This window comes from Bubalus kerabau, chromosome 11 (assembly GCF_029407905.1).
Source record: "Bubalus kerabau isolate K-KA32 ecotype Philippines breed swamp buffalo chromosome 11, PCC_UOA_SB_1v2, whole genome shotgun sequence".
Classification (NCBI taxonomy): domain Eukaryota; kingdom Metazoa; phylum Chordata; class Mammalia; order Artiodactyla; family Bovidae; genus Bubalus; species Bubalus kerabau.
Genome location: NC_073634.1, coordinates 14,558,892 through 14,586,813, shown reverse-complemented (window position 1 = coordinate 14,586,813; position 27,922 = coordinate 14,558,892). Strand labels below are relative to the sequence as shown.

The 27,922-nt window shown below is 46.9% G+C and overlaps 1 protein-coding gene across 1 annotated transcript; it reads left to right on the top strand.

The window, feature by feature from the left end:
• Nucleotides 1-1,377: 1,377 nt before the first annotated feature.
• SPR (sepiapterin reductase) lies at nucleotides 1,378-10,059 on the top strand. Its single transcript, XM_055539075.1, has 3 exons — nucleotides 1,378-1,941; nucleotides 2,556-2,846; nucleotides 9,244-10,059. The coding sequence occupies exons 1-3, from the start codon at nucleotides 1,620-1,622 to the stop codon at nucleotides 9,432-9,434; spliced, it is 804 nt and encodes a 267-aa protein (XP_055395050.1). The 5' UTR covers nucleotides 1,378-1,619; the 3' UTR covers nucleotides 9,435-10,059.
• Nucleotides 10,060-27,922: the final 17,863 nt, after the last annotated feature.

The following is a 27,922-nucleotide window of genomic DNA, read 5'->3' as shown; positions in this document are numbered from 1 at the left end:
TTGACTTGGGTCATCTGGTTTTCTTTAATTAACAATAATCTTTTGATGTTTAGACGACCTGTCATTTGTTGCAAAAACTTCTATATAACCTAGTACCTCTCCTTGCTTCCTTGGAGTTCTTTCAGGGTTTCTTGAAATGCTATATCCTTGGCTTGAAGTCCTAAAAATTCCCACCAAATAAAATAAAACTTATAATAAGTTGTGAATTTTTTTTTTTAAGTTGAGACCTTTCTGTGAAAAAAAGCCAGAAATGTGGGTTTTATGAACCACAGGCCTGTTCATTTCTGAAAACCTGAATGTGGGAGTGGATAGAATTTCCTACGAGGAAGAGTGTGGCATGAGTGGGTGCAGGATCCCAGCAAACGCAGAACTTTAGGGACAGAAGGAGTGAGAAATCTCAGAGAGGCAAGGGGAATCTGTGTGAACACAGTACAGAGAAGACTCTGTTCCCCCAAAGGTTGTTCTGGGGTGGCGAGTTTCCCCTATAGTGAAGAAGGAATTCATAGGGCCTGGACCCCATCTTAGGCCTGTTCACGCTGATCATGCTCGGCCACCTCTCCAACGGACTCTGAACTCTGTGTTTAGTGCCTATGGAAACTACAATAGAAGGATAAGACCCCCTCCAGACAGGGGAACCTTGAAGATCACATCCAGGTTACTCATCCCCTACGAGAAAACATACTCTAATCACCCCTCCCTCCGGACAGGTCGTAAGTTCTTTCTGTATCTATCGGAGTGTAACCGCAGGCTTATTAACTGTTTGAACATCTAACACTTGATAACACTTGAATAATGGGGTTATTGTGATTATATTTACCCTTCCTTTGTTATATGTAAGTCTCAAGGAAATTGGGGTGGTGGGTTCGGAAACGTACACATGGGGTATAAAAGATTTTCACAAATGCTGGTCGGGGTCCTTGGCTAAGAGGAGACTCGGCCTTGGGCCCGCTGGTGTAATAAGCTGCACTCCTCTATCTGCAAACGCGTGGCTATAACATTAGTAGGGACCCCAGTCCCTACACTGGCACGTGCAGAGGTGTCTAGCAAGAAGCAAGATGGCTTAACCTGGAGGTAATCACTTAAACTGGGTTTCCCATGTAGCTCAGTCGGTAAAAAAAATCTGCCTGCAGTGCAGGAGACCTGGGTTCGATCCCTGGGTTAGGAAGATCCTCCAGAGAAGGAAATGGCAACCCACTCCAGTATTCTTGCCTGGAAAATCTCGTGGACAGAGGAGCCTGGTAGGCTGCAGTCCATGGGGTCGCAAAGAGTCGTGCACGACTGAGCGACTAACACTTAATCACTTACACAAGGAAGTTAGGTCTGAACTCGGGAGGAGAATGAATTCCATAGGGGCACTGATGGGTTTGCAGGGCAAAGGATGAGGCCCGCGGTCCGCATTGGGCTAAGATTTCCTGTGGGGGGCCTGCCTCAGATTTAGTCTCTTCGCGCTCTAATTTTGCAGTCGCCTCCACTTTAACCGCTTGCTACCAAGGAAAAGCGTGCCCCTGCGCTCTCCTTAGGTTCCCGCCCTCGCCGGGCGCTGCCTCCTCCTCCTCCCTCCGCGGCCGCCCCGCCCCCTGCCGGGTCACGGTAGCGGCTCCAGCTAGCAGGTAGGAGGCATGGAGGGCAGTGTCGGCAAGGTGGGCGGCTTGGGGCGCACCTTATGCGTGCTGACTGGGGCTTCTCGGGGCTTCGGACGGACGCTGGCCCAAGTCCTGGCCCCGCTGATGTCGCCTCGCTCAGTGCTGGTCCTAAGCGCCCGCAATGACGAGGCCCTGCGGCAGCTGGAGGCCGAGCTGGGCGCCGAGCAGCCGGGTCTGCGCATCGTGCGGGTGCCCGCCGACCTGGGCGCCGAGACCGGCTTGCAGCAACTGGTCGGTGCTCTGTGCGACCTCCCCAGGCCCGAAGGCCTGCAGCGAGTGCTGCTCATCAACAATGCGGGTAAGACGCCCGTTGGCCCGTGATCGCTTGGAATACTGCTTAGCGTCCCGTTGTGTTTTCCCTCTCTTTCATCTCCCTCGCTTCTTGGAACTTTAAAGGTGACTCCTAGGAGTCAGAAAAGACGCCTGGAAGTCCTAGTTTCAGCGAGGTGTGGAGGAAGACCTATTGCTGCCTGGGCGGCCCATTCTCCCCGCTTCTCACTCCGCCCCCCCGCCCCCGACCCCGCTCCCCTTCCTGTTTCAGCGCCATTTGTTCCAGAATGCCTGTAGAACTTTTCTGATCCTCTTGTTCAGCGCCCTCTGGCGGAGACCTGAGTTAGGGCATGGAGTCTCTCCGCAGTTGTAAATTTCCCCCACTTATCCAAATGGCCCCCAGAGTTCCCCTAAACCCAGCCCCAGAGCAGAGCATGCGCGTTCTCAGTTTGAGGCGTCGGGTAAGGGGGTTCCCCAGGTATGTCGCTCTGCAGGGCTGGGAAGAGGGAGCCATCTTCAGGAGCCCTAGAGAGACTCCTTTAGCTGTGGTTGGGAAGCGGGTATCTGAATGAATTTGAAAAGGGCTGGGAGAACAGAAAACCCCTCCTGGCACTGGGTGATTCGTAAGGTCTGGTTTTTCAGGCACTCTTGGAGATGTATCCAAACGTTGGGTGGACCTGACTGACCCAACTGAAGTGACCAACTACTGGACTCTGAACTTGACTTCCACGCTCTGCCTGACTTCCAGTGTCCTGAAGGCCTTCCCGGACAGTCCTGGCCTCAGCAGGACTGTGGTTAACATCTCCTCCATCTGTGCCCTGCAGCCCTTCAAGGGCTGGGGACTGTACTGTGCTGGCAAGGCTGCCCGTAACATGATGTTCCAGGTCCTGGCGGCGGAAGAACCTAGCGTGAGGGTGCTGAGCTATGGCCCAGGTAGGTGAGGCTTTACTGCCATCCATGTTCTCAGACGGAGAAGGCAATGGCACCCCACTCCAGTACTCTTGCCTGGAAAATCCCATGGACGGAGGAGCCTGGTAGGCTGCAATCCATGGGGTCGCTAAGAGTCGGACATGACTAAGCAACTTCACTTTTACTTTTCACTTTCCTGCATTGGAGAAGGAAATGGCAACCCACTCCAGTGTTCTTGCCTGGAGAATCCCAGGGACTGAGGAGCCTGGTGGGCTGCCGTCTGTGGGGTCACACAGAGTCGGACACGACTGAAGTGACTTCGCAGCAGCAGTAGCTTGTTCTCAGAACTGGCTGCTTACCCTTTGGGGACTGGGCTAGGAGCCCTCTCTGTCTTCTCCAGGAAAGGCCCCTTAGAGTATATTGTCCTTGAATCATGACCCATCACTCCTTAAGGGAAATACAGGCTCCAAGGAAGTTAGGGCTGAGGGGTGGGGGGCGGGGGGGGGGGGGCGGGCAGGAAGCTGTAGTTAGTGGATATGGACTGAGAGTGGGGAGCTGCCTGGACTTGAGGATGGGGACAGGAAGTCTGAGATATTAGAGTCTGAGAGATGATTAGGATTTTAGGATTTGAATTCCAGGCCTGTGCCTCATTTCTTCATGTGAAATAGGGAAGATGTTACCTGTTTCACAGGGCCGTTTGTAGGACTGAATGAGGTCAAACTTGTAGAAGTGATCCCAAACTGTGAAGGACTATCTAATTGTTAGCGTTTGTTAAATAGGACTTATCATACTGTATTATCTTAATGTGTCTAGTCTCTCTCTGCATAGGAAAGCCTTGAAGGCAGGGATTATGCACTATTCATCTTTCTGTCCCCAGCTTCTCACAAAGCACTCCACTAAGCCAGTCTGCAGTGAATGTTAGCTGAATGCAGAGCAGACAGACATTGTTGAATGCTGACCATCCCATGCTGAACTGTGCTGGAACACAGGGGGATGCTGTGATAAATAAGATAGAACCCCATTCTCATGAAATTTAAAGGAGGGGGGTGCCTTGTGACAGTTGACCTGGTTTCTCATCTCTCTACCGTGATGCTACTATACCCCTTACTTAAGAGTGAGGCTTCTATTCTAGGCTTGAGGTTGCTGGAATTAGAAGATGGTTTATGCTGTCTGAGCAATTTAGGTGGAGATCCAGTAGTCTTTTCCCCTAGGAACCCTAGGGGCAAAGAGGTAGATTAACCTGATCAAAACCCAGATGCAGCATAGCCCGATCAAGCCTCACCTCCAAGGTCTAATCGGTGCCATGTCTACTTCCTCATGATCTCTAGGACCCAGCCCTCCCTCTCTTCCTCCCAAATACATACGGTTATTCTTGCAGCTGACATTCAACGTAGCACCCACTCTGAGCTCAGCCTCAGACTCAGGCAACAGAGAGCAAGTGGAAACCATAGTCAGGAGCAGAACAAACTCCAGAATGCCATGTGACTGGTTTACGTCTCAGGGAGCTCCCTTGGACATTGTGAGAAAGTTGAACTTTTTTGTGGGGCTCTTAGGGCCTGAATGAAGGCAGAGACCAGTTGAGTTTTTGTTTAAGTCTCTGGAAGAAGGTCCTAACAGGTGTCCAAAGATGGAATGGGCTGTTTGGAAAGGGACCAAATCCCTTCTTACTGGGGATGCACTGATATTTGATTGAAAGATATTTGAGGATCAGGAGGGTGGTTCTTCGAAGTCCAAGATTCCTTGATTTTCTGCCCATGAGGTCCATTGACTCCAAATTCTGGGGTGCTGTGGTTCCCCAGGTGAGAAAGTACTTACAGGGATTTCTCTGGTAGTTCAGTGGCTAAGACTCCATGCTCCCAATGCAGGGGGCCTGGGTTTGATCCTGGTTCAGGAACTAGATACTACATACCACAACTGAAAGTTTACATGCCGCAACTAAAGACCACACCTGTCATGACTAAAAGATCCTACGTGTCACCACTAAAAGATCTAGCATGCTGCAGTGGAGATTGAAAATCCACATGCCACAACTAAGACCCGACACAGCCAAATAAATAAATAAATGTTTTTTAAAAGTAAAATCAGTGAACTTATAAGAGTTCAAGAAGGAAGCACTTTCTGGTGGTGTGACCAGGGATGGCTTTATTGGAGGCAGCTAAACTGGACATTGATCTTGAGGGCTGCTTCCATATCAGCAGGTGGAAGACATGCTGGATAAGTGGATGTAAAGGTGGGAACACTCTCCAAACTCAATTTTTGAGGCTGACTTTATCCTGATACTAAAATCAGACAAGGACACTACAAGGAAGGAAAATTATAGGCCAAAATCCTTGATGAGCATAGATGCAGAAATACTCAGCAAAATTGTTAGTGAGCCAAATTCAAAAATAAAGAAGATTGTATACCATGATCAAGTGGGATTTATCCTAGGGATGCAAGGATGGTTCAACATCTACAAATAAATCAGTGTAATATACCACAATAACAAAAGATAAAATTTGTATGATCATCTTAATAGAGAAAACAATGTGAAGAATCAGTTACATTTCTATACACTAATAATGAAGTATCAGGAAAAGAAATTAACTGTCCCATTTACAATTGCATCCAAAAGAATAAAATACCAAGGAACAAATTTAATGAAGGAGATAAAAGACTTGTACACCAAAAACCATAAGACATTGATGAAAGAATCTCAAGAAGATATAAAATGGAAAGATGCCATGTTCATGGATTGGATAAATTAATATTGTTAAAATGTCAATACTATCCAACCCAATCTACAGATTTAATGCGATCTCTATCAAATTTCCAGTGACATTTTTCACAGAAATAGAACAAGCAATTCTAAAATATATATGGAACCACAGAAAACTCTCAATAGCCAAAGCAGTCTTGAGAAAGAAGAGCAAAGATCCCCAGCATCATGCTGCTTGATTTCAAACTATATTACAAAGCCACAGTAATCAAACTAGTATGGTATTGGCATAAAAGATAGACACAATTTACCAGTGAAACCATCTAGTCCTGATGTCTTGGAGAAGATAATTTGGGGTTGAAATAATAGCTTCATAAACTTAGATGTACAAATCTCCTCAGAGATTTGGGAAGTTGTCAGCTATCATTTCTTTCTTTCTATTAGTTAATTTTAATTGAAGGATAATTACAGAATTTTGTTGTTTTCTGCCAGATATCAACATGAATCAGCAATAGATATACGTATCCCCTCCCTCTTGAACCCTTCTCCCATCTCCCTCCCCATCTCACCCCTGTAGGTTGATACAGAGCCCCTGTTTGAGTTCCCTGAGCCATACACCAAATTCCCATTGGCTATCTGTTTTACATATGGTAATGTAAGTTTCCATGTTACTCTCCATACATCTCACCGTCTCCTTCCTTCCCCCCACCATGTCCATAAGTCTGTTCTCTCTGTCTGTTTCTCTGTTGGTAAATTCAGATAAATTCATTGGTACCATCTTTCTAGACTCTATATATATGCATTAATATATGATATTTGTCTTTATCTCTCTGACTTACTTCACCCTGTATAATAGGCTCTAGGTTTATCCACCTCATTAGAACTGACCCAAATACATTCCTTTTTATAGCTGAGTAATATTCCATTGTGTATATGTACCACAGCTTCTTTATCCATTCATCTGTCAATGGACATCTAGGTTGCTTCCATGTTTTAGCTATTGTAAATAGTACTGCTAAGAACATTGGGGTACATGTGTCTTTTTCAATTTTGGCTTCCTCAGGGTATATGCCTAATAGTGGGATTACTGGGTCATATGGTGGTTTTATTCCTAGTTTTTAAGGACTCTCCATACCGTCTTCCATAGTGACTGTATCAATTTACATTCCCACTAACAGTGCAAGAGGATTCTAACCCTTTTCTCCACACCCTCTCCAACATTTATTGTTTGTAGACTTTTCTATAAATATATTTATTTTTTAATTGAAGGATAATTGCTGCACAGAATTTTGTTGTTTTCTGTCAAATCTCAACATGAATCAGCCATAGGTATACATATGTCCACTCCCTTTAGACCCTCCCTCCCATGTCCCTCCCCATCCCACCCCTCTAGGTTGATACAGAGCTCCTGTTTGAGTTTCTTGAGCCATACAGCAAATTCCCGTTGGCTATCTGTTTTACATATGGTAATGAAGTTTCCATGTTACTCTCTCCATACATCTCACCCTCTCCTCCCCTCTCCCCGACTCTCCCCATGTCCATAAATCTATTCTCTATGTCTGTTTCTCCATTGCTGCCCTACAAATAAATTCTTCAGTACCATTTTTCTAGATTCCATACATAAGCGTTATTATACGATATTTCTCTTTCTCTTTCTGACTTACTTCACTCTGTATGATAGGCTCTAGGTTCATCCACCTCATTAGAATTGACTCAAATGCGTTCCTTTTTATGGCTTAGTAATATTCCATTGTGTATATGTACCACAACTTCTTTATCCATTCATCTGCCGATAGACACCTAGGTTGCTTCAGTGTTCTAGCTATTGTAAATAGGGCTGCAATGAACAATGGGATGCATGTGTCTTTTTCAATTTTGGTTTCCTCAGGGTAAGAAACCAAGCTAGGAGTGGGATTGCTGGGTCATCAGTTCAGTTCAGTTCAGTCACTCAGTCGTGTCCGACTCTTTGTGACCCCATGAATCGCAGCACGCCAGGCTTCCCTGTCCATCACCAACTCCCGGAGTTCACTCAGACTCAACGTCCATCGAGTCAGTGATGCCATCCAGCCATCTCATCCTCTGTCGTCCCCTTCTCCTGCCCCCAATCCCTCCCAGCATCAGGGTCTTTTCCAATGAGTCAGCTCTTCGCATGAGGTGGCCAAAGTACTGGAGTTTCAGCTTTAGCATCATTCCTTCCAAAGAAATCCCAGGACTGATCTCCTTTAGTATGGACTGGTTGGATCTCCTTGCTGTCCAAGGGACTCTCAAGAGTCTTCTCCAACACCACAGTTCAAAAGCATCAATTCTTCGGTGCTCAGCTTTCTTCACAGTCCAACTCTCACATCCATACATGACCACTGGAAAAACCATAGCCTTGACTAGACGGACCTTTGTTGGCAAAGTAATGTCTCTGCTTTTCAATATGCTATCTAGGTTGGTTATAACTTTTCTTCCAAGGAGTAAGCATCTTTTGATTTCATGGCTGCAGTCACCATCTGCAGTGATTTTGGAGCCCCAAAAAATAAAGTCAGCCATTGTTTCCCCATCTATTTCCCATGAAGTGATGGGACCAGATGCCATGATCTTAGTTTTCTGAATGTTGAGTTTTAAGCCAACTTTTTCACTCTCCTCTTTCACCTTCATCAAGAGGCTTTTGAGTTCCTCTTCACTTTCTGCCATAAGGGTGGTGTCATCTGCATATCTGAGGTTATTGATATTTCTCCCAGCGATCTTGATTCCAGCTTGTGCTTCTTTCAGCCCAGTGTTTCTCATGATGTACTTTGCATAGAAGTTAAATAAGCAGGGTGACAATATACAGCCTTGATGTACTCCTTTTCCTATTTGGAACCAGTCTGTTGTTCCATGTCCAGTTCTAACTGTTGCTTCCTGACCTGCATACAGGTTTCTCAAGAGGCAGGTCAGGTGGTCTGGTATTCCTATATCTTTCAGAATTTTCCACAGTTTATTGTGATGCACACAGTCAAAGGCTTTGGCATAGTCAATAAAGCAGAAATAGATGTTTTTCTGGAACTCTCTTGCTTTTTCCATGATCCAGCGGATGTTGGCAATTTGATCTCTGGTTCCTCTGCCTTTTCTAAAACCAGCTTGAACATCTGGAAGTTCACAGTTCATGTATTGCTAAAGCCTGGCTTGGAGAATATTGAGCATTACTTTACTAGCATTACTTTAGCTGCTGGGTCATATGGTGGTTTTATTCCTAGTTTTTTAAGGAATCTCCACACCGTCTTCCATAGTGGCTGTATCAATTTACATTCCCACCAACAGTGCAGAGCGTTCCCTTTTCTCCACAGCCTCTCCAGCACCTATTGTTTGTAGACTTTTTGGGAACGCACAGGGAACCACCTACAGCCATGGGAGTTGACCTGGTGCTGGAGCAGGCTGGCTCGGGAGCCCTTGAGAAGTTGGTTGCTCACTTCATTCTCCTCCCACAGGGAGGGTGTCTCTCTCTGCTCTGGGACTTTGAGGGGGAGTGATGGGGTAGCGTGAATCTGTAGATTTGGTAGTCTAAGGGGACCGTGTTCAGTGGACATAGGATGAGTCTGGAGCTCGATAATGAAGTGTGGAGCCTTTGGTGATGCTGACCACGTGTCAGCCAAGGTGAGGTGTTGCCTCTGGCCAGACCTGACTCCACCCAACTCCACACATAGATCAGGGGCCCCTGCCTCAGCCATGTCCCCTCATCTTCTGCTCTTCATCCCCTAGGTCCCCTGGACACTGACATGCAGCAGTTAGCCCGGGAGACCTCTGTGGACCCAGACTTGCGAAAAAGCCTGCAGGAGCTGAAGAGAAAGGGGGAACTTGTGGATTGCAAGATATCAGCCCAGAAACTTGTGAGCTTGCTGCAAAATGACAAGTTCAAGTCTGGAGCCCATATTGACTTCTACGATGAATAAGACCATGCCCTTGGTTTTAGGGGCTCTCTTCCCCCTCTTACAGGCACACCCAGGAGCCCTGTGCCTCCCTACATGCTGCCACAGTGGCGCTGCCAACCCTGCCTTACACAGATAAGCACTTGTGCTTACTGCCCTGCCCTCAGATCCAACCAACTGTGAGAGCCCTGGGTGGCTGCAGTTCCCAGTTTTCAGATATCTGTATTGACCACCCTGAGTTAGGAGTGAACTTGGGAGAGACAAGTTATGGCTGTTGGTGTTCTTTCTCCCTAGAAATAGAGTTTTAAGGATGGGAAAACTAGGACAGGAAGCTAAAAACACTGAGAAAAGAAGGATGGATCTCTGGCCCATGACAGTCCATGGGGAAGGAGGGATGAGCTAGTGTCAAACAGGAGGACCCACGTAGATTGACAGATGGCCTGGAGGGATAGGAGGACAGCGCAAGTCCCAGCCCACAGGGATGCTCTTTGCCCAGGGTAGCAAGACCTTCACTTGAACTCTCTGTCCTCATTCTGATGCTTCCTCCCTCCAGAATCTGCTGTCTATCCACCAGATGGGGGAAAGGAGCCTGAGAGTTTTGTACATGTTAAAGGCAAATACAAATAAAATGTGGATTGTCCTTTGTTAATACCTGCTTTCTGTTTTGATACAGGTCCTATGACTAACTCCCTGGTTTCCTCGACCCAAGGGGTGTTCCTGAGGCAGTTAATCCAAACTTGGGGTGTTGCCCTCATGTCCTGGGGCGTCTTGGGGCTGTCTGCCTCTTCTCACAGAGCGCCCCTCAGTAGCAAACCCAGGTTCAAACAAAGTTGTCCTAGGTGACTGGCCCAGACACCTGTGCCTCCTTTATGCCTATTGTTACCCTAGTCTTTTACCCTTTCCTCACCCTTGACCTATTCAAAGGGTATCCAGCCTCTAGGGCCTGACTCAGAGCTCCCCCGCCCTTGGGGAAAGGTGGTTTCCCTGGCTCTCTTAGATTCCCAACTCTGCCCTTTACCCACATGGCAGTGCTCTGGATGGATCCCAGATCTTCAGTGGATCTGTCATGGGCCCTCCTGGTAACATTCATCTGCCCCACAGACCTGATCCTCAGGTGATTGGACATAGGACCAACATGCCTTTGTGGAAGGTAGACAAGATTCTAAGAGGGAAAAACCCTGAGAAACCAAGGGTGTGCTTCTGCAGATGAGTAGGTGTGGGCCAGGCTGAGAGCTCTGCGGTGGTGGTGGTCTACAGCCAGGCAGCCCTCTGTCCCTGCTCCTTGTTCGGTCAGAGAGACCATGGTCCCTGCCAGCCGTCTCGGGCCTCAGCCCTGCCTCTGATTGCTGGACAGATCTCTTTGTTCCTCCTCGTGCACAGCAGAGGGCGCACTGAAGCCATGCCTCCTGGGGAACCAGAGGCTGCCCAGGTCCCTGTGGAGGCAGGCCCTGAGCTAGAGCTGGCAGCGGCCTGCTGGGTTCCCTAGGAGGGAGGGAGCAACTCATGCGCTTTCTTCACCCAGCTGAGCCTTTGCCCTCAGTGGAGTCAAAGGCACTGTTCTCAGATCCCTGCTCTGCCACCCAGGGCAGGTTACTCCTCTTGTTTCAGTTTCCCTATCTGAAAAAAGCGGATTATAATGGTGCCTCCCTCAAAGGGGCATCATGAGTATTAAATGACCTAAAGTTTGTAACTGTTCAGCACAGTGCTGGCGCTGCACTAGGTGGCCGCAGAAGCTGATATTTATTGCCTTTTAATATCAAGATGGGGTGTCCCTAATGGGTCCCCAGTAAAGGAGCCACCTGGGTTCGATCCCTGGGTCAGGAAGATACCCTGGAGAAGGAAATGGCAACCCATTCCAGTATTCTTGCTTGGAGAATTCTATGGACAGAGGACCGTGGCAGGCTACAATCCATGGGGTCACAAGGAGTCGGACATGACTTGAGCAACTCAAGATCCAGAGCACGCGTAGCCTCATCGTGTGGCTCAGATGCCCCTTCCATTGCTGGCCTGTGGCGAGAGCCCTCACCGCACCCCCTGTAATCCCGGCCTCTCGGGCTAGGATTCTGTCTGGACAGCTTGTCCTGGATTCACCGGACCCTCAGGAAAATGCTTGAGGCTTGGAGTCGAACCCTCAGTCTTGCTTCCCTCTATGATAGAGATGCTGTGGGCCTTGGGCAGGGGCTTGTCTCTGGGCTTCAGTTTCCTTAGAGTACATGAGCTCTAAAATTCTTTCTTGCAAACTCTTCTCTAAGGTGCTTCAAATGTGGTCAGGCTGCATCTGCAGTTCTCAGATTGGCCGCTGGGGCTGGGGCTGGGCCAGCCTGGGCTACTTCTGTCTGGTGAGTGTGGGACAGATCTCCTCGCCTGGCCTCTTGCTCCCAAGGGAATGTAAGGGCAGTGGGCACCAGCAAAATGTATGATGTGTGGTGGGGCTGTCTCCCTCCCCAGGAAGCTGGTTGACCAAGACTCAGGGAGAAGTACCACATGTGCCCACAAGGTGGCAACGCACTCCCACGCCTGACATCCTCTCTCAGCTCGGAGTTGGGGGATTTGAGAGCCTTGGAAACCCTAGACCTTTCTCTCTGCCTGTACTTTTCTGGACTCTCAGGGGCCCCCAGGAAGCTGGGGAGGCAAAAAGAGCCGGGATCACTCTCCCCGGTGGGTCCTCCTGGCATCTGTAGTGATCCCTGTGCTCTGACCATAGGGATTTCCCAGGCCTTGCTTCTTGGGCTGGACTCAGCCTCCCAGGTCCTGCACCCCTGGGGCAGGGAGGCCTTCCTGCCACCTCAGGGGCAGCCATGTGTGTTCTTAGAGTACACGGCCTGTCCTTGGCTACCACACACATGAGCGCACTCGAACACACACACAATACATGCCTGCACGTGCCCAGAGCTCAGCTGCTGGCCGGCGGGCCTCAGATTAGCCTAAAGACAAACAAGGTTTCTTTGTCTGTGGCCTGAATGAGCTGGTAGTTTTTCGGTTTTGTGTTTAATACCCCTGAGCTTGAGGCCAGCAGCTGGCCTGTGGGAGTGGGGGATGGGAATAGTCCAGGCACACCCCAGGGAGCCCCAGCACCCACCTCTGTCCATGAGCATGACCAGCAGGGATTGGATTGGTCAGAAGCTCCCTGTCCACCCCCAATTCCTCTCCTTTGTCCCCTGAGTGGGCGAAGCACGTCCCCTAGCACTCAGCCTAGTGCCTGAGTCCACTGTTTGGCCAAGGCTGGATGTGAGCAGCTGTTCCTACCTGGCCTCAGGACCACTCCTAGGGCAAGGTGCCACCCGCTCTCCCCGGGGTCTCACCTCAGAGCTGGGCTCGGGGTTGCTGCCTCCAGCCTCCTCTCGCCCAGCCTCTCCCCGCAGAACACAGCCTCCTGTGCAGACGTGTGTGCAGTAATTCCCGCTCCCAGTGCCCAGCCTTGCGCCCTCACCACAGGACCTGACCGGGGTCCTGTGCAGTGGCAGGGATGGGGGTGAACGCACTGCCAGTCACCGGGGTGAGGCCCCCGCAGCATCACACAGTGATGGGGTAGCGGAGAGGGGCGTGGGCCTGAAGACACCAGGCAGCTTGCGGGGAGGTTAGCCGAGGACTCACTGTGAGCCTCTGGGGCCACTGAAGATGGGGTTAGAGGGTAGCTGGACAGAGGAGCGAGTGAGCTGTCGATGCTTCTCTGCCCCAGCCCCAAGGTCTTCTGCCTGCAGTGCTGGGAGGCAGGGCTAAACGCTGGACATCCCCCAGACTTGAAGTAAAGCCCACCTTCCCACTCCCACCCCAAATTATCCCACTCCAGCAAGACTCCCCTACCCTCCCCTCTGTCTCCCATTTCCCCCAACCCCACAGCTCTAACTGCCCTTAGTGTGAGCTGAGAGAGTCCTGACCTTTGACTTTCAGGAAGCGGTTGGGAAAAGGAAGGAAGGGAAAAGGAAGCCTCTTTTTTCCTTTGAGGGATCCACCTCTCAGGCCTACCTCCAGCTGATTCCAGGGGCTCAGACGATTCCTCAGCTGACCGGCCTGCAAGCTGTCTAGTGGTCTCTTAGCCCACAGGCCCATGTCCCCCATCCCCAACCCCAGGACAAGGGAAGAGAGGGGCCTGGGTCCCACTTTCGAGACCCGTGCCTCCTCTTGGGGCCGCGGAAATCTGTCTGGTCCATACTCTGGTTCAGGTTTTGGTCCAGCTGCTGTGGAGTCCTTTCCTGTCAGGTCCTGCCCTTCCAAGGCCCAGTTTGACCCCAGGGATCCAAGGCTCAAGGCGCTATGTGTATCCCAGAGACCTTACACAGACCTAATTCTTTGAGGCCTTGTTGAGTCTTTGATGATAAATGAGTGAATGGATGAATGAATGAGTGAGCAAGTGAATGCCATAGTGGCCCGCTGCCAGGGGTAGAGTGAAGCATTTAAAAGGGCTTGGGTGTGATGACTGGTGCCTGGCAGTCAAGCCTCCACCCACCCCAACCTTCCCTATGTGGGGGTTAAACCCCACCCCCTTGGATTCCCCCTTGGAATCCCTAAAGGCAAGACCTCATGTGTGTATTGCGGACATGGGTAGGACTGGCCTGGGTCAGAATCACCAAGAAAGGTAAAAAAAAAAAAAAAAAAAATTCACTCCTCCATTGTTCCTCCTTTACTACAGATTCCAATTCAGTGGGTCCAAGTATGTCCCCACTCCAATGCTACAGTACTAAAAAATGAGCTGTGAAAATTAATTAATTAATTTAAAAGGTGAGCTGTGAACCTTGTAAACTCAGGTGATACTAGCAGAGATCAAAGGAGCTAACCCCTCAAAGAAGGGGAAGTTCAAGAGACAAAGTCAGGCTCAAGAGTTGGGGTTAGTCTAGGTCAGAATTAAGGATTAATATGTGGCCAAGGTCAGGGTCATTGTGAGTCCAGGTTTGGGGTCAGCCCAGGGCCATGGGTAGGCTGAGCTTATGCTGGGAGTTGGGAATAACAAGAGGGAGATAGAACATTTGGGAAGCAAAGGAGGCCTGCACATAAGTGACGAGCAGTGGGGTGAGCTGGCTCAGTAGAGAAGAAGGCCAAGCCTGAAGACAGTGCCTGAGGCAAGGAGTCAGGCGGGGAGCTGCTCCCAGCCTCATGACCACCCCAGCTTCCACCACCCTGTCCCCCAGGCAGGCGCCCTGTGCGCAGGGCAGGGACAGCTGCATCGTCCTCTGAGACGAAATGGGCTTTCTCTAAGACTCCGTCCTCGGGGCCTGCTGGGAGTGACAGGAAAGGGATGGGCTAAGTGAGGGAGTCGAGGGGAGGCATGTCTTCTCTCTTCTCTGAAGCATCCAGGTCGAGACGACAAAACTCAGACGGCAAGGGTGAATGGCTGAGACAGCATGAACAGGACAGAAGAAGAAGACAGAAACACAGGGAGGAAAACAGAGAAAGGTTTGCAACATAGTGAGACAGATTTAGATGGAAGGAGAGAGTAAGAGAAACCACATACACACACACACTCTCTCTGTCTTTCCCTCACACGCAGTCACACACTCACACACACCCGGGCCTGCGCTCATGCAGCCGCCCTGAGCCTCGCTGGAAATAATCCCACTCTGACGTGGGGCCTCAGCTGCACAGGCGGCACCGAGCTGTTACCTTGCACATCTGTCAGCTCCAAATGTAGAAGCTGTCGTAGGGTTGTGTGTGTGAGTGTGAGAGTGTGTGCATGTGTGTGCCTATTCCTCCCAGAGAATGCTGAGGCCCTCAGCCTGGCAGAGGGAGATCCCCGAGGACCCGGAGGCTCTCCAGGAAGTCCACACCCAGGGAAGCAGGCCCACTCTCTCCCGGCCTGCACACCGAGAGGCCTAGTACCGGGCTTGGCTTCTGTGGCCTGGTTTAGCCTCTTAGAGCCATGCGGCCCCAGGCAATTGGAGCCACTGGGTGTCCTTACTTGTCGGTAGGGAGGGAGGGTGGCCAAACCCCCCTGGATCCCACAGGGGTGGTAGTGAGTGTTGGCCTCCTGTATGTCCGTCATTCCTGGACCTCAGGAGTTCTTCGCAGCCTTTTGCTAGAGCCGGGATCCCTTCAGTGACTGACTCCTGACTTCCAGGGACGCACCCAGCTTGCAGCTCCCTCTGGGAGCACCAAAGCCGTGGCCTTCCTCTGGCTGGTTCTTCTCCCAGCTGGATTCCCCGCTGGGCATAGGGATGTGCTGGGACACTGACTCTGGGCCATAGAGGTCTGAGAATCTCAGATCCTGAGGAGAGAGCGTGGGCTAAGGCCCGGGGTGCTTACCTTTTTCTGGTGGGGAGCAGGGGAGGCTGGCCCCCTTCTCTTCACTGACCCTTTCCAGGCTCTTACTCTGGCCCCTGGGTCAGGAAGTTCTTTTCTGTGCATTTGCACTCCTTTCTGCTTTTATCTACATTTGTCATAAAGGGATTTTACAGTCATGAGGAAGAGTCCTCCAAATCCGTTCAGAAAGGAGGGCAGCCTTCTGAGTCTAAGTGAATAGGAGCCCTGGTGGAAGGCACCCCGCCCCAGGTCAGAGCTCTTCCCACAGTGCCAGGCCCAGAGGTGGAAGCCTCCCCACACCCACATAACTGACCCCATCAACACAGGGAGAGTCCAGAGGCCCTGCCACCCATCCCACTCGTCAGCAGCCCCACCTCTGCCCTGCCTCCTCAAAGCCAGTCCCGACTCCCAAGTCATCTCTCCCTCCTTCCCAAGATCTACCATCCTTTCTGCCCGAAGGTTGGATGGGCCATTCTAGGCAGGTTGTAGGTGCCTACATTGCTCAAAGCAGTGAAAAAGGACATGAGGCCTGAGTGCTTGCATCTGTGGCTCCAGCCCTGTGTTCCCAAGAAGGCGAGTGGTCATCATTCAGGGTGTGTTCTTTCCTGGGGCCGGAGCCTCTGTATGCACATATGTGGATACATATGAATCATACATAGGCCTGCCCTGGCCCCCAGCCAAGTATGTATGGGTCCCTGTTTGCCACCTTAGTATTAATATTTGGCTCTGCTTATGTCATGTAAGGATGTGAGAGTTGGACTGTGAAGAAAGCTGAGCGCCGAAGAATTGATGCTTTTGAACTGTGGTGTTGGAGAAGACTCTTGAGAGCCCCTTGGACTGCAAGGAGATCCAACCAGTCCATCCTAAAGGAGATCAGTCCTGACTATTCAACTGGAAGGACTGATGTTGAAGCTGAAACTCCAATATTTTTGGCACCTGATGTGAAGAACTGACTCATTGGAAAAGACTCTGATGCTGGGAGGGATTGGGGTCAGGAGGAGAAGGGGATGACAGAGGATGAGATGGCTGGATGGCATCACTGACTCAATGGACGTGAGTCTGAGTGAACTCTGGGAGTTGGAGATGGACAGGGAGGCCTGGTGTGCTGTGATTCATGGGGTCGCAAAGAGTCGGACACGACTGAGCGAATGAACTGACTGACTGACTGACTGATGCATGAAAAATGTCAGCCACTCAGTCGTGTCTGATTCTTTGTGACCCCATGAACTATAGCCCGCCGGGCTCCTGTGTCCATTGGATTCTCCAGGCAAGAAAACTGGTGCGGGTATCCATTCCCTTCTCCAGGGGATCTTCCCAACCCAGGGATTGAACCTGGGTCTCTGCATTTCACACAGATTCTTTACCATCTAAGTCACCATAGTATACCTGTGTATAAAACTCTTGATGTAAAACTTGCCACGTAACAGTATATGCAGGCAACTGTGGGCCTGGGTATCTATCTGCACGTATCTAGAAGACGATTACGTGAATCTGAGTGTAGGTATAAACTACTGTGAGTGCACACCCACTTTCATATCTGTGTGACAGTTGGCTTGTACACTTAAAGCGTACATGCATAGAGCGGTGTGCAGACATGATGACATGTGATTATGCGTCACCACATGTCGCTGGGTTGCTCTCAGGTTATAACTGAATGTGCACGTGTATAATGTGACAAGCCTGAACCTGTGCAAAGTTGTGCAAGAGATTTAACCAGCCAGCATATGTGGGAGTGTGGGGTGTGTGTGTGTGTGTGTGTGTGTGTGTGTGATTTTGACATGGGGCAAGTGTACTTGGAAAAAGGGGTGTGTTCAGGCCTGGGGCCGAGGAACGACAACCGTGTGTCGACAAACTCCAGCCACCCCTTAAACCACGTCCGGTGAGAAGGAAATGTGTACATGTGTTTGTTAAATACAAAACAGAAAGCCACAAAACGCCAGGCCCTGCAGTGGTAAGAACAAATCAAGCAAGTTTCTCTCCCCTCTCCCTCTCCAGCGTCTCGGCCCCTCTCTGGCGCTGTTCCCTCACACCTAAGCCCAATGGTGTTTTGCAGTCTTTCAGCTGTTACCTCAGTCCCTCGTCGCCTCATTCCCGATTCACTCCGTTGCTATAGGTATGTTTGAAACCCCAGCGTGGTAGATTTTAATTAGTCTTCCTACAGATGGCCAATTAACATTCATTACTTTTGCCTTGAGCGATTAATTATGAGTTTGGATAGAAAAGGAGAGAAGAGGAGAGGAAGATGGGCAGGTGAATGAAAGAAGAAAGAGATGGGGGTTTGATTGGGAGTTTGGAATTTTTACACAGAGCACGCTGGTGGGGGAGAGGGTGGGAAAGAGTTGTTTGAATCCCCTCACTCCCAGCGGCCTCCCTCTGCCCACAGCTGCTCTGGGGCCCTAATCGGCTTGGCTGGCCCAGCCCTCCAGGGAAATAGCGCTCACACCCTCCTTTGGGCATCCTTAAGCCTTTGGTGTTCCCTGACCCCAGCTTCTTTCATTAATACCAGCCCTCTTGTTTTTCGTGCCAGAGCTAGGTGGGAACTGTGTCAGGAATCATCCAAAATGCAGCAGATAACCCAGAAATGAAACCCTGCTGGCATTCACTCATTCTTCGAAAGGTAGCAGCTCATTGTACAGATGAGGAAACTGAGGCTCAGACAGGAAATGACTTCTCCAGCTCATGCATCTCTGGGGAGAAAGTACAGCTTCCCTTGTGCTGCCACCGGAGTGTCTGTAAAGACTTTGAGCAGTGTTTAACCTTACAGTCTGTAACAAACTCATCTGCCATCAGACAAGTGTTCTTCAGGGTCTCGAATGTAACTCACACCCTCCAGTGCATGCTCATGTGGCTTCCCAGCTCATTAAAAGGCTCCCTGGGTGATGTTGCCTGTTTAGGAGCTGCAGCTATGTCCCTAATTCTAAATTCATTCCAGGAATGGAGGAAAGATTCTAAATGTAAACGGTGGTCTTTCGGGTGGGAGGATCACAGATGATTTTTGTTTTCTTTGTTACAAGCACTTGTATTTTTTACTTTCTCCAGCACAAATACATGACTTGACCTGTATAAAGTATATTAAGTATGACTATATTTTACTTAAAATTTCTTCAAAGTATATTTGTGAAAAGAAACAGGAGTCCATATTTGTTTATGATCTTTTTTTAAGACCATAAATATGTACAACAACAATTGAACACCGCCTATCATTCAGCTTGCTTGTCACCTGCCCTGATTCATGCTGCAGTCTGTCTTCTACTTAGACCATGTCTCAACATCCTCCTCTATCTGCCAGGTTGAGTTGCAAAGAGTACTCACCTCCTAGTGTCACGAGAACTAAATAAAATAACGCCTGGTAAGTCTTAGTGCCTTGTATCTAGAAAGAGCTCAACAAGTATTCATTGTAATCAATAACACCAAGATTTTTACAATAATGATATGGGAGTGGTGGAACTTTGAAGAATTTTTATGTACCTCTTTTTGCTTTATAGTGTTCTGAAAATTTTTCTGTCATGAAAATTCCTTTCCTTGGCAATTAGAAGAAAATTTAATAAGAGAGAGAATAAGCTGAGACATAAAAAGAAGGAAGGCGGGATAGAAGAATGTACACTGTTCAAACCAAATGTAGCCCTTCTGCTTTTTTTCTCAAATGCCTACTGCTTTGCTCATGCTCCAGTGAGTGCAGCTGTCGGGCCTAGCCCCCTGGAAGTCTCATCACATGGGGACAAGCACTCTTACCTCCAGGAGACTCCCTCCTGCTCCTCTCGTGGTGGTGAAGTCTGCTGGATCCCTCACATCCCCAGTGGCTTCCCCTGGCCAATCCCACTCCCTGCTTAAGCTTGACCTAAGAGCCTGTTTTGTCAGATCTTCTTTATTCTGGGGTCGTGTGGCTCACACAGAATATGGCTGTTTGGACCAAAGATTCCTCAGATTAGGGTTTGGGTGGAACAATAAACGGTTGGCATCTCTGATATTGTGCTTTTGCCATGTTGCTCCTAAAACCTCCTGCCACCCACTCCACACCGTTCACACCATGAGTGCCTGGTTGCTCGTTCTGTCTCACCCAACATGCTACCAGGTAAGCTCCATGGCAGGGCAACCATGCTTCGTTTTGCTCACTGCTTTGTCCTCAGCACCAAGTACAATGCTTGGCACGTAGCAGGTGATCAGGAAATATCTGTTGAATACTGGGAAAACACATAACCACACCATTCTATACATTTACAAAGGTTTTATAGATAGGCAAAAGTTGAACATGTTACAAAATCACTTGTGCGCTTCAAACTTCTCTGGAAGAGAACTGGCAGATCCAGCGGAGTTAGATTTAGAGTAGTTGGGGAGGCTTCCTGAAGGAAGAGCAAATTGCACCGAAGGCAGTAAGATAGGGATTCCACTGCAGCAAGGGACAGCTTGGCTTAGCATGTCCTGGCCTTCCTCGTGGTTCATGTCTAAGCAATCAGAAATTCCACCCATCACAGTGATGGCACTGAGAACATCAGGCTAGTCAAGGCCTGGAAGCAGCCTCTCAGACTACAGGAAAGGGGGCTGCAAGGTTGAGGCCTGAGCGGCAGGGGGCAGCAGGGTGGGAAGGGCAGTGTAGACTCGGCGGTAACCGGGGGCACTAAGTCTGTGATCCCTTGAGAAAGAGAGGGGTCTCCAGGAGAGCTGCCAAGCTTACTAAGAATCACGGGCTCGCCACACCTGAGCGGTGATGTGCCATTAAGGGTGGTTGGCCACCTGGGGGAGACACAGGGAGTGCCCCCGGGGTGGGTGGAGGTGAGAAGCATCCTGTACCTATGTGGAGGCAGAACAAAAGAGAATAGCTGAAACCGCAGGCTTCCTGGACACGGGAGGAGGAGGACCAGAAACTCAGGCATGGATGAGTGAGAAAAGACTTCTTGTGGCTCTCCTCTCTCACTGGAGAATGGTCATGGAATGAAGCAAAAGAGGGGTGAGGAGGGCCTAAATGCCTGCTGTGGGAATCAAGGGCAGTGGCTGTCTTGTTCTTTTCGTGCTGTGGCCCCAGGGAGTCCTGGGTTCCAGCCACATGCCTCTCCTGAGTTAACAGATGCAAGTGTGAATGGAGGCCTGAAGCCTCCAAAGGTGGGGAAGGCTGCCTGGGAGAAGTGAGGTTAGAAGACGCCTTGAGGCTTGAGCAGGGCTGGCTCTGGTGAGCGGTGGCCGGCACAGCAGCGAGGGGTGTGGTGTGTGAGGACGTGGACCCCTGCCAGCCGGGTGTCCCGAGGCCTATCAGGAGTGGATGAGGCCGGACGGCAGGAGTCTTTGAAGCACTGGGGCCGAGGCACTGGGCTCCCATGGGATGCTCTCCTAGGGATGACTGTCTACACTAACAGGCCCCTGTCCTCAGCCCCTGGCTGCTGAGACTTCTCAAGGCTCTCTCACAGTTTTCTTCAGGCCTCTCCCCACCAATACTTCAGCCACCTTCCAGGAGATCCAGTAAGAGGCCAAGAGTTCTCTCCTGCAGATCTACCATGCTCATCACATCCGTCACCCAGCAGATATTTTCTACCTGTCCTCTGATCCTAATTAATCCATTTATCAGGGAGTCTGGCAAACATTACTGTAGGGGACAGGAGGCAATATAAGGACTGCTCTCAAAGACTCGGGGAGACAGACAGGGGTGGGGAGCACTTGCACGCTGCGGGCTGCGCTCCCGACCTTCAGTAGAGCAAGCAGGCTTTTGGCCGGAAGCCGGGATGGCCTTTCTGCATGGACTGGGCTTCCCTGGGCTCACATGGAGGCCCAGCCCGCAGGGCCTCCACCATCCCCAGCTCCCTGGTTTGCAGTGCTCTCTGCCCCTCTGCCCACTACCAGGCATCATTTCACTGTAAGTCACTTAACTCTAATGCCTGCGAGAGAATCCCATTGTTTGAGCCCAGCCCGAAGGTGTTGGGCAAGCTTATGGTGCCCATCGCAGTCCAATCAGCTGTGGCCAGGAGGAGGGCCCTGGTTCACCCAGGACAGTTGGGGTGTGTGGAACTCTGGGCATGGCAGGCAGGAACACTGAAAATTCTTGTACATGTTTCACTTCATTTAATCTACTGTTCCACAAGATAGTGTTTCTGAAATTTCTTTCATTTTATTAACCAGCTATTACTGGTTTTTGAAAATACAAGTTTAGCAATATGACTACTATTTATTCAAAATAAAGGTTTATTATACCTTTTCTATGTAGTAGGGGAAATGTTTTATCTGAATTAACATGAAAACTTTTTTTTCTTAAAACAATTTTTTCCCACTTTGAAATCGTTAGGGATTACTTTTTGGCATAATTTCCCTATTCTGTCCCAAATGATTTTGAAATAGTTATCACTTCTTTCAGATGATAAACCATAAAATCTTGCTTCTAACTTTGATGGCAAAGAGAAAAATGTCTATAGCTTCCTTGGAAGCTCTTTAGGAAAAAAAAAAAAAATGCCTGCAATGCTTATCCTTTTGTTTAAAATTTGTTAAAATTTGTAAACAAAGGTGAATTCAAATTTGGAAACCAGAGTCTGCCTCACCGCACCAGCCACCTGTGCATTTCAAGAATAGCTTGATAGAACTTCCCATGTTTGAATAATCGGCAAAGTCCCTCAGACACAACCAACAATCCAAGATGTTTTCAACAACCTTGGAGCTTCCTGTATGTTATGCCTTCACTCCACTTACAAATGTTTTGAAAATTTGCCAGCTTTTCAGAGATGCATGAATAGTGTCATACAAAGAATTGACAGTACTGAGATCACTGTGGAGTTCTTTCATATCCCAACAAACCTCAACACCATTAAATCCCCAAGATGTGCATGACAATGTGTGTATAAAGCTCTTGGCTCATCCTCTGTAAACGTTGTAGCAACAACATTAAATCTTTCACTTGTGTCAGCAGCTCCCATGTAGATAGAGGCATGCATTTTATTAAAATCAGCTTCCATAATAATTTCACATAAGAGCCTCCCCGTGAGCTCATCCATAGCCATGGCACCCAGGAACATCTGCTTAATTAGGATGGTCTGGGACATTTTCTGCAAAAAAAAACTTGCACAGAGTTTAGTGTTATTATGCCATCAGTTGTCTTTTTGTATCTCATGCATAGTTTAAGGAAACAATGTCTATATTATATTATTAATAATTCTAAATACTTGCTATGTGCTGAACACAATTTTATGTGCTTTGCATTTATATACTCCAAGCAGGTTCTATGATATATTACCATTTCAGAAAAGGAAACTGGCACTGAAAGATCCATATTGTGTGAACAATTTGTAGAAACCAACTTAAATTAGTTGATATTTCTCTTTGATTTCCAATGCAAGATACTTCCTTTTGTTCACAAATTAGATTCCCTATCCCCCTGATAGACACAGTTTTCATTTTCAGCTGTAGATAAGTCTGCTTTCCTCAATAGGTTTCAGTTAATCCTATGATAGTTTACAAAAGACAATGTCACCAAAAAGTAGATGTTTTCTACAAAACTATACCAATATAAATGTATTTCATGTTGTTTCTGGTTGCCTGAAATTTCCAGTAATTTTTTTCAAGTACTTTCAGTCCTGAATTCTTGTTAGCAGAATAACAAAATGCCCATTCCATAGAATGGGTTAAAAAAACAGCACCTCTTTTAGAATGCTCTGTCTCATCCATCATCAATCTGAATATAAAGGTTTTAAAAGAATATTTTAATTCTTCTTGAAGATTTTGTGCAATAGTTTGAAGGTAGGTTCAGATTGATAAGGCCTATTACTTTCTTTCATAAATTTCAAACCACATAGAGAATCTTGGCTTGAAATGTGTTACTCTCTATACCAATCTTCGCATCAACCCTGATTAACTCTTGATGGTGAAATATGTGATTATTCCTCACAATTCTATTTGGCATCATAATTTGATGGTAAACTCTTCGAAATTTTTGTGAAAAATAGAAACTCAAACTTTTGTTTTGACATCATGTTTTAAATTCCTGTGATTTAAGTATTTATTTAGAATTGCTCAGTGATTGTGTTCCATCTCCAAGAAGAGAATGCCAATGACAGATTCTCTAACACTTCTTGTTATGACACTTTCCATGTTTTCTCAGTTATTTTCTAACCAGATTAATGTCCCAAAGCAGGGCTCTTTCAGCCGAGTGGCATTCTACTGTATAGTATAGAAACCATGAATTTCAGATTTTTCCACTGGACTACAGTTTTTATTAAGAAGATGTTTTATTGTTGTTTAACTGTCTTTCATTCTAGATTTTTAAAATTCAATTTTTTCCTTTTTTAGTAACGTGGAAATAATATCCTGTTTTTGTTCTTTGGGGCGTTACCCTAGACATCTTATCAGGCACATGTAACTTCCAAAAATCGTTAATCACTATCTTTACTTTCCTTCAGAAAAATATGCAATTCAAATATGCTTTGATTCAGGTGTCTCCAGCCTCCAGAATTTAATGCCTTGATCTGAGGTGGTGTTGATGTAATAATAACAGAAACAAAGTGCATAATAAATATAATGCACTTGAATCATCCCAAACCCCCCCACCCCAGTCCATGGAAAAACCGTCTTCCACAAACCAGTCTCTGGTGCCAGAAAAGTTGGGGACTACTGCTTTATCTGGTCACCACTCCACCCCAACTAATGTGCTGTTGTTCAATATTTAGTGGTTTTTTGGTCCTACAAATTATACAAGGACATTGAGGTTTTGTAATCAATATGTATATTTTAGATGGATGTGTTGCAGAGTTTTTACTTTGCCAGAAAGATATATTTTAGGATATACACATATTTCTTACTATTGCCATCGTTTACTTATTATTTATTTATGTATTCATTTTTAAATTACTTTTATCGTGGTGGAATACACATAACATAAAATTTACCATCTTAACCATTTTAAGTGTACAGTTCAGTGGTATTATGTGTTAGTCACTCAGTCATGTTCAACTCTTTGAAACCCCATGGACTATAGCCCACCAGGCTTCTATGCCATGGGATTCTCCAGGCAAGTATACTGGAATGGATTAGCATTCCCTTCTCCAGTAGTATTGCTGCTGCTGCTGCTGCTGCTAAGTCACTTCAGTCGTGTCTGACTCTGTGCAACCCCATAGACGGCAGCCCACTAGGCTCCTCTGTCCCTGGGATTCTCCAGGCAAGAACACTGGAGTGGGTTGCCATTTCCTTCTCCAATGCATGAAAGTGAAAAGTGAAAGTGAAGTCGCTTAGTCGTGCCTGACTCTTAGTGACCCCATGGACTGCAGCCCACCAGGCTCCTTTGTCCATGGGATTTTCCAGGCAAGAGTACTGGAGTGGGTTGCCATTGCCTTTTCCCTCCAGTGGTATTAAGTATATTCAAACTGTTGTTCAACCATTACCACCATCCATCTGCAAAACTTTTTCCATCTTGCAAAACTAAAGCTCTCTACCCATTAAAAAAAATAACTCTTTATTCCCCCTTCTTCCCAGACCCTGGCAATCACCATTCTATTTTCTGTCACTATCATTTTGACTGTTCCAAGTACCCCCAAAAAGTGAAATCATGCAATATTTAATTTTTGTGATTGGTTTATTTCATTTAGCATAATGTCCTCAAAGTTCATTCATATCATAGCATATTGCAAAATTGCCTTCATTTTTGAGGCTGAATAATATTCCATTGTATATGTACATACCACATTTTGCTTATTCATTCATCTGTTGATGGATATTTGAATTGCTTCCATATTTTAGATATTGTGAATAATGCTGCAATGAATATGGATGTACAAATATCTCTTCACAATTCTGCCTTCGATTCTTTTGGGTATTATACCCGTAAGTAGAATTGCTGGATCATACAGTACTTCTGCTATGTTTTCCACAATGGCTACCCCATTCTGCATTCTTACCAACAGGCACAAGCCTTTAAATTTCTTCACATCTTTGCCAACACTGGTTATTTTCTGTTTTATTGATAGAAGCCATCTTAGTGGGTATGAGGTACTGTCTCATTACAGTTTGGGTTTGCATTTCCCTAATGATTAGTGAAGTTAAGCATTTTTTCATGTACTTTCGGCCATCCATATATCTTCTTTAAAGGAATGTCTGTTCAAGTCTTTGCCCATTTTTGAATCAGTCAATATTTGTTATATTAACTTTACTCACCATTTATCTTTTCATCTCAGACTTTTCTTTTGCCTGAAATTCCTTCAGGGAGGATGGGTTGGTATAAATTTTCATTTTTGATTTGCCTAAATGCGTCTTTATTTCACTCTTATCTTGAAAAGCCCGTTTTGTTAACAACACAATTCCATATTGTACATTACTTTCAGTGCTTTGGAGACACATTCCACTCACTCCTGGTATCCACTGCTGAGAGTCGCTTGTCAGTCTTTGTAATAATCTGTCCTTTTTCTCTGGCTGTTTTCAAGATCTCTTTTCCTTACGTATTCTGCAATTACACTGTCTATGTGTGGATTTCTTTTATTTATCTTGTAGAAATTTGGTGGACTTCCCCAAGCCAAGGATTGGTGTCATTCATCGATTTTGAAAAATTCTTAGCCATTAGCTCTTCAAATGATGCCTCTGGCCTATGACCTCTATTCTCTACTTTCAGAATCTTGATTAGATATAATCTTTAATGGACAACCCTCCATATCCCTTAAACTCTCAAAAGTTTTTACATCTTTGCCTCTCTTTGTGCTGTATTTCTTCAGTTCTTCAGATCTTTCAGGTTATAATTTCTCTCTTGTGCTATGTCTGTTCTACTAACTTTCTGTTATTGAGTTTCTAGTTTCAGTAATTTTACTTTATATCTCTCCCTGGTACTTTTCCAAATTGGCTTGTCCCTTTTGTTTATATGAGGTATAATTTACATAGTAAAATGCATAAATCATAAGTGTACTCATGATGAACCTTTATGTTTGTGTGTATCCGTATAAACACCACCAAAGTTAAAATATAGAGCGTTCCTAGGACCTCAGCATGTTCCACTCTTCCACTTTCCAGTCTACTGGAGAATTCCTCAGGGATAACCGTTATTCTGACTTCTATCAACCCAATAGTGCATCTGAGATCTATCCATGTTGTTGCCTGATCCATTGTTCATTTTTACTGCACTTCATTGTATGAGTCTAATAATTTATCTGTTCACCCTACTGTTGATGGGCATGTAGATTGTTTCCAGGTTTTGATGATTATGAATAAAGTTTTGTAGATATGCACTCATTTCTCTTGGATATATACCCAGGAGTAGAATGGCTGAATGGGTATATCATAATTTTATTTAAAACCACCAAGGGAATTTCCTGGCAGTTCAGTGTTTAGGACTCAGTGCTCTCACTGCCAGGGCCCAGGTTCAATCCCTGATCAGCGAACTAAGATCCTGCAAGCCACATGGCACGGCCAAAAAAAAAACCAAACAAAACCCTGCCAAGTAATTTCTGAAGTTGTACCATTTCCACACCCATGTTAGGTATTTTTAGTTTCTTTTTAATACTCTCTTTTATTTTAAAAACATAATATACATAATTATTTTATATTCTGTACCTGGTAGTTCTAATATACGCTGCCTCTACAGGTCTGATTCATAGTTTATAGTATCTGCTGACTTTCATGGTAGTTTATTTCCCTGTGTATTTTGTGATTTTTGATTGTGAGTTTATCTTCCTTGGAACTTTGTCTGGGGAAGTTATTTAAAGTTTGTCTTTCAAACAGAAACACACTCACAGACTTAGAGAACAAATCTGTGATTGGGAGGGAAGGGGGGAGGGGCAGGGGGAGGGATAGATTAGGCCTTTGGGATTGACATGTACGCACCACTATAGTTAAAACAGATAACCAACAAGGACTTCCTGTATAGCACAGGAAACTGCTCAGTACTCTGTAATAACCCAAATAGGATTAATATATATATATATATGTATGTGTATAACTGAATGACTTTGCTGTACACCTGAAACTGACATAACACTGTTTATCAACTATACTCCAATATAAAATAAAAAAAATTTTTTTAAAGTTTGGCTTTCAAGTGTATTCCTCTAAAGAAGCTTGCTTGCTTCTTCCAGTGGATACTAAATTTCAGCTTGGAATCTTTTAGGCTTGCTAAAATTTCTGGCCCCTAATCCAAGTATAGCCGGGCTATGATTAGGAACTCTCAAGAAAACATGTTTTCTTTTTTCCCTTCCACACAGAGCCAAAGCTAAGCCAGAATCATATGTCCACCACCTCCTTCTGTGGCAGGTGAATTATTTTCTCATTCACTCAGCTAAGATGTCACCTTTCAAAAAAAAAGTCTTTGATCTGACTTCCTGTCCCCTTCTTTG